Raw genomic sequence first — 3,502 nt, forward strand, 5'->3', positions numbered from 1 at the left:
TGAAACAGTTAATGCTGGTTCTGATAGAAAGGTGTCAGAACACACAGTGCATCACAGTTTGTTGGTATGGGGCTGCAGAACATTCTGAACACCAGGGTGTGGTTTACAATCAGCTGCAGGAGAGAGGTGTGGAGACGGCTTGTGAGAACAGCGCCAGGTGAGTTGATTATCTCAGCTGGTACTTATTGAGTAATCACACTCACTTCTCTTAAGGCAGAAGTGTGCTGGACCTGGGTTGGCCGGAGCAAACCTTCATTGACTTTTAAAGTGGGCTAAGTTTTGTATTAATAGTGTGTGCGGCTGATAAAGAAATAAAGTGGTCTTGTTTATTAACCTCTGTTGTTGGATTGTGTGCTGAGAGAACCCTCGGTAGTAGTTAGACTTGCTACAAACATGGTGGGTGGTATGCCACTGGGGGCAGGCAGCCGGGGACCGTGGGAGGCACTAGAGGGGCAAGTGGATTAAGGGATTTGAAGGGGTTTCCTCCAGGGTGAGAGTGTGGAGCTAAAAGTAATCTTTGATGGGCCCCCTCTTGGTGCTGGATGCCCTCCCATGGTCAATGATGTCTTGAGTCCCCACAGTAAGGTGATGGAATTGTTCCCTGGGCCAGTACCTGAGGCTTCAGCAGTGGAAAGCAGGGAATTTTGGGTTAGGGTTCACGGTCTAAGCGTTCCTGCGGCTTTCCCTCATTAAAGTAACTTTGATATAATAATTACACATGTAAATGTTGATGTATGTATATGAAAATTTACATTTACATGTATAAATTACTTCGACTTATGTCGGGTGGCCGGAAAACAGCCCAGACATTCATTCAAGCCGGATCTGTCCGACTCAGGAAACAGTTCTGTTAGATGCCTTTTTAAGGATTTTAATGTGGAAATTATACACTTTTTGCTGGAAAAAAAAATCAGCTATTGGGTCTGCTAAAGCTACTTTACAGGGGGACATAACTCATAACTTGTGTTATGAATCAGAATCAGAATCAGAATCAGAAATACTTTAATAATCCCAGGGGGAAATTATAAAATTTTTAAGAAAATGTTTAAAAATTATGAAGCTATAATACCCCAGACTGTAGTGCTCTTCACTGCAAAATCAATAGTTGCCTAATGAAGAGTTACAGCAGTTGTTTCAGCTATTTATGAAGAATTCACATCATACAGGAAATTAAAACCAGTGTACAATTCCATCCGGTATATCGTCCAACGCTCGGTTGTGTTTGTATTGTACTGTGTGTTTCAGTGGCCAAGAAAAGATTTATGACATCATCTCAGAGACAGTGGCCAGTGACTTCCCACTGTGGTTCAGTAAAGTGATGAGTTACATCACCAGCCCTGTCGTAGTGCTGCCAGCACTGCTGCTGCTGTTGTAAGACTGCGCACACACACACACACACACACACACACACATATATCTACATATCAACATGCCATCTTGACTGTTATCCCTGTGTGTTTTAGCATGCTGATATACTATCTCCAGGCCATTGCCAGATCCCTCAAATTCACCAACAACCAGCTGAGGATGCAGCTCCAGACTGTGAGTTTCTGATGAGTCATTATCAAAGTAGATCAGGCAATAATTCTTTTTGCATGTACAGTTTGTAGGAGTGAATCAAAATATGTCTCAATCATAGCACATTTAAATTTCGCAGCTTATTTCATAATTATACAACACAAGCTGTATAAGTATGTGTATGTAGTTTCTCAGCTAGCTGTGTTCTGCACCTAACCCACTAGATGCCACTAAATCCTACACAATGGACCTTTGAAAATATACCAGCACTCCCTGGTCATCATATAGCAACACTGTTTCAAAGTAAATCTAAATGATTTGATGAGTCGATCGACACAACATTAATCAGCAATATGTGATAACCAAATAACCATAATTTTTTAGCGAAAAAGTTGAAAATAATAATCCTAAAAATAATCCTTACATACAGTGCTAGGCTGAACATTACAATCTAATGGTCTAAACATGTCTGAAGATGCAATTTTCCTTTAATCTCTTTAGGAGCGGACTGACGACAAGAAGAAAGTCTTCCAGATGGCTGCAGGTATCTGGTGTTTTTCCAGGCTTCCCGTGTGTGTTCCATTATTTCTTGTAGTGTCATAACCCCTCACCCTGTGACATTTATCCCAACCTTAGCAAGACTGCAGGCTCCAGAGGCAGCAGCGGACAAAAAGCCAGATCAGCAGGAAAGTGACGTCACAAGCCAGGAGGCCTCCATCCATACTCCGTCGCCCCGACGGAACGGCAGCGTCACAAACTTCCAGTCTCCCGTTCGCCGTGGAAACAGCATCCGCACCATCGCCCAGTCGGCATCTAGGACGGACCTGAGCAGAGGAAGTGTGGCTGGATCTGTCAGAAGTCCAGCAGTGACCATATTGCCCAAACACAGGCTGGAGCACATACCTAACAGGTCTCACACACACTGATGCTGCATCCAATCCGGTTGACTTTAGAAAACATGTGACCTTTAATATGATGATAAAGTGCAATTTTATAATCATTTTATTTATGATTATGAATTTATTGTACAATTGAAAAAGTGAAGATATAACCAATAGGGATTTCTAATAATACATTTCGATCAGATTTTAGACAAGTATACATGTTGCTAGTTTGTGTTTCTTAGTTGGACAAACATGGTTTGCTCAAGTGTAAATAGTACACTGCACACATTTTATAGTTTGGCCAACTCTGAATTAAATAAAACAATTGATTGATGTTTATGAGTGTCAGCTAACTAAATTTACTAAACTACAGCTGCTTAAACAAAAACTTTCACTCAATCACCATTTTAAGATTGTGCGTAATTTTCCAAGTTAGAATTAAAATTGCGTCTCCCATGATTTCAAAATTGCACTTTTGATATAAGAAAGATTAATATAGGGGTATTTTCATGCTTTATTCAAGAGTGTGCAGCAAAATTATTTACAAATGTGAGTTGTATCTCAATTCATGTGTGCATATGTAGATGTGTAACTGTATAAAATAATCTGTAAATACGTAGTGAGATTTGTGAACATGTACAGGAAATGTGTGTTCAGAATCTGTAAATGCGTATATAGATCTGAAAATGATAAATGGTAAATGGACTTGATCTTGTATAGTGCCTTTCTAGTCTTCTGACCACTCAAAGCGCTTTTACACTACATGCCACATGACACAAATGTGTGGACAAATCTGTAAATGAAGACATACATATTAATGGCTGAGAATTTGGTATTTGTATTTGCTCCAAGAGCACATTTGCACATTTTACATTTACAGATTTGTCCACACATTTGCAAATCTGAATACCGATTTGTATATTTTCTTTTTATACATTTACAAATGTGATTACACATGCTCAGATTCTGAACACACATTTAGAGATCTGATTATGCATGCACGGATTGAGATACAGTTACACAACTCTCGAATATAGATAGAAAAATGTCCCCATAGATTAATCATTCACCCCTAATAGATTCTTGCAGGAATGAGTCCT

The 3,502-nt window shown here is 39.7% G+C and overlaps 1 protein-coding gene across 1 annotated transcript in view; it reads right to left on the reverse strand.

Annotated features, from left to right (window-relative positions):
* LOC118343420 (transmembrane channel-like protein 3) overlaps positions 1-3,502 on the reverse strand; it is a 38,743-nt gene that overhangs the window by 3,201 nt on the left and 32,040 nt on the right. The window contains 1 exon segment of the mRNA XM_035682221.1: positions 2,223-2,367. Coding sequence (XP_035538114.1) covers positions 2,223-2,367 — 145 coding nt within the window.

The sequence above is a fragment of the Morone saxatilis genome, unplaced genomic scaffold (assembly GCF_004916995.1).
Source record: "Morone saxatilis isolate NCDOM2014 unplaced genomic scaffold, NCSU_SB_2.0 Contig11, whole genome shotgun sequence".
Lineage (NCBI taxonomy): Eukaryota > Metazoa > Chordata > Actinopteri > Moronidae > Morone > Morone saxatilis.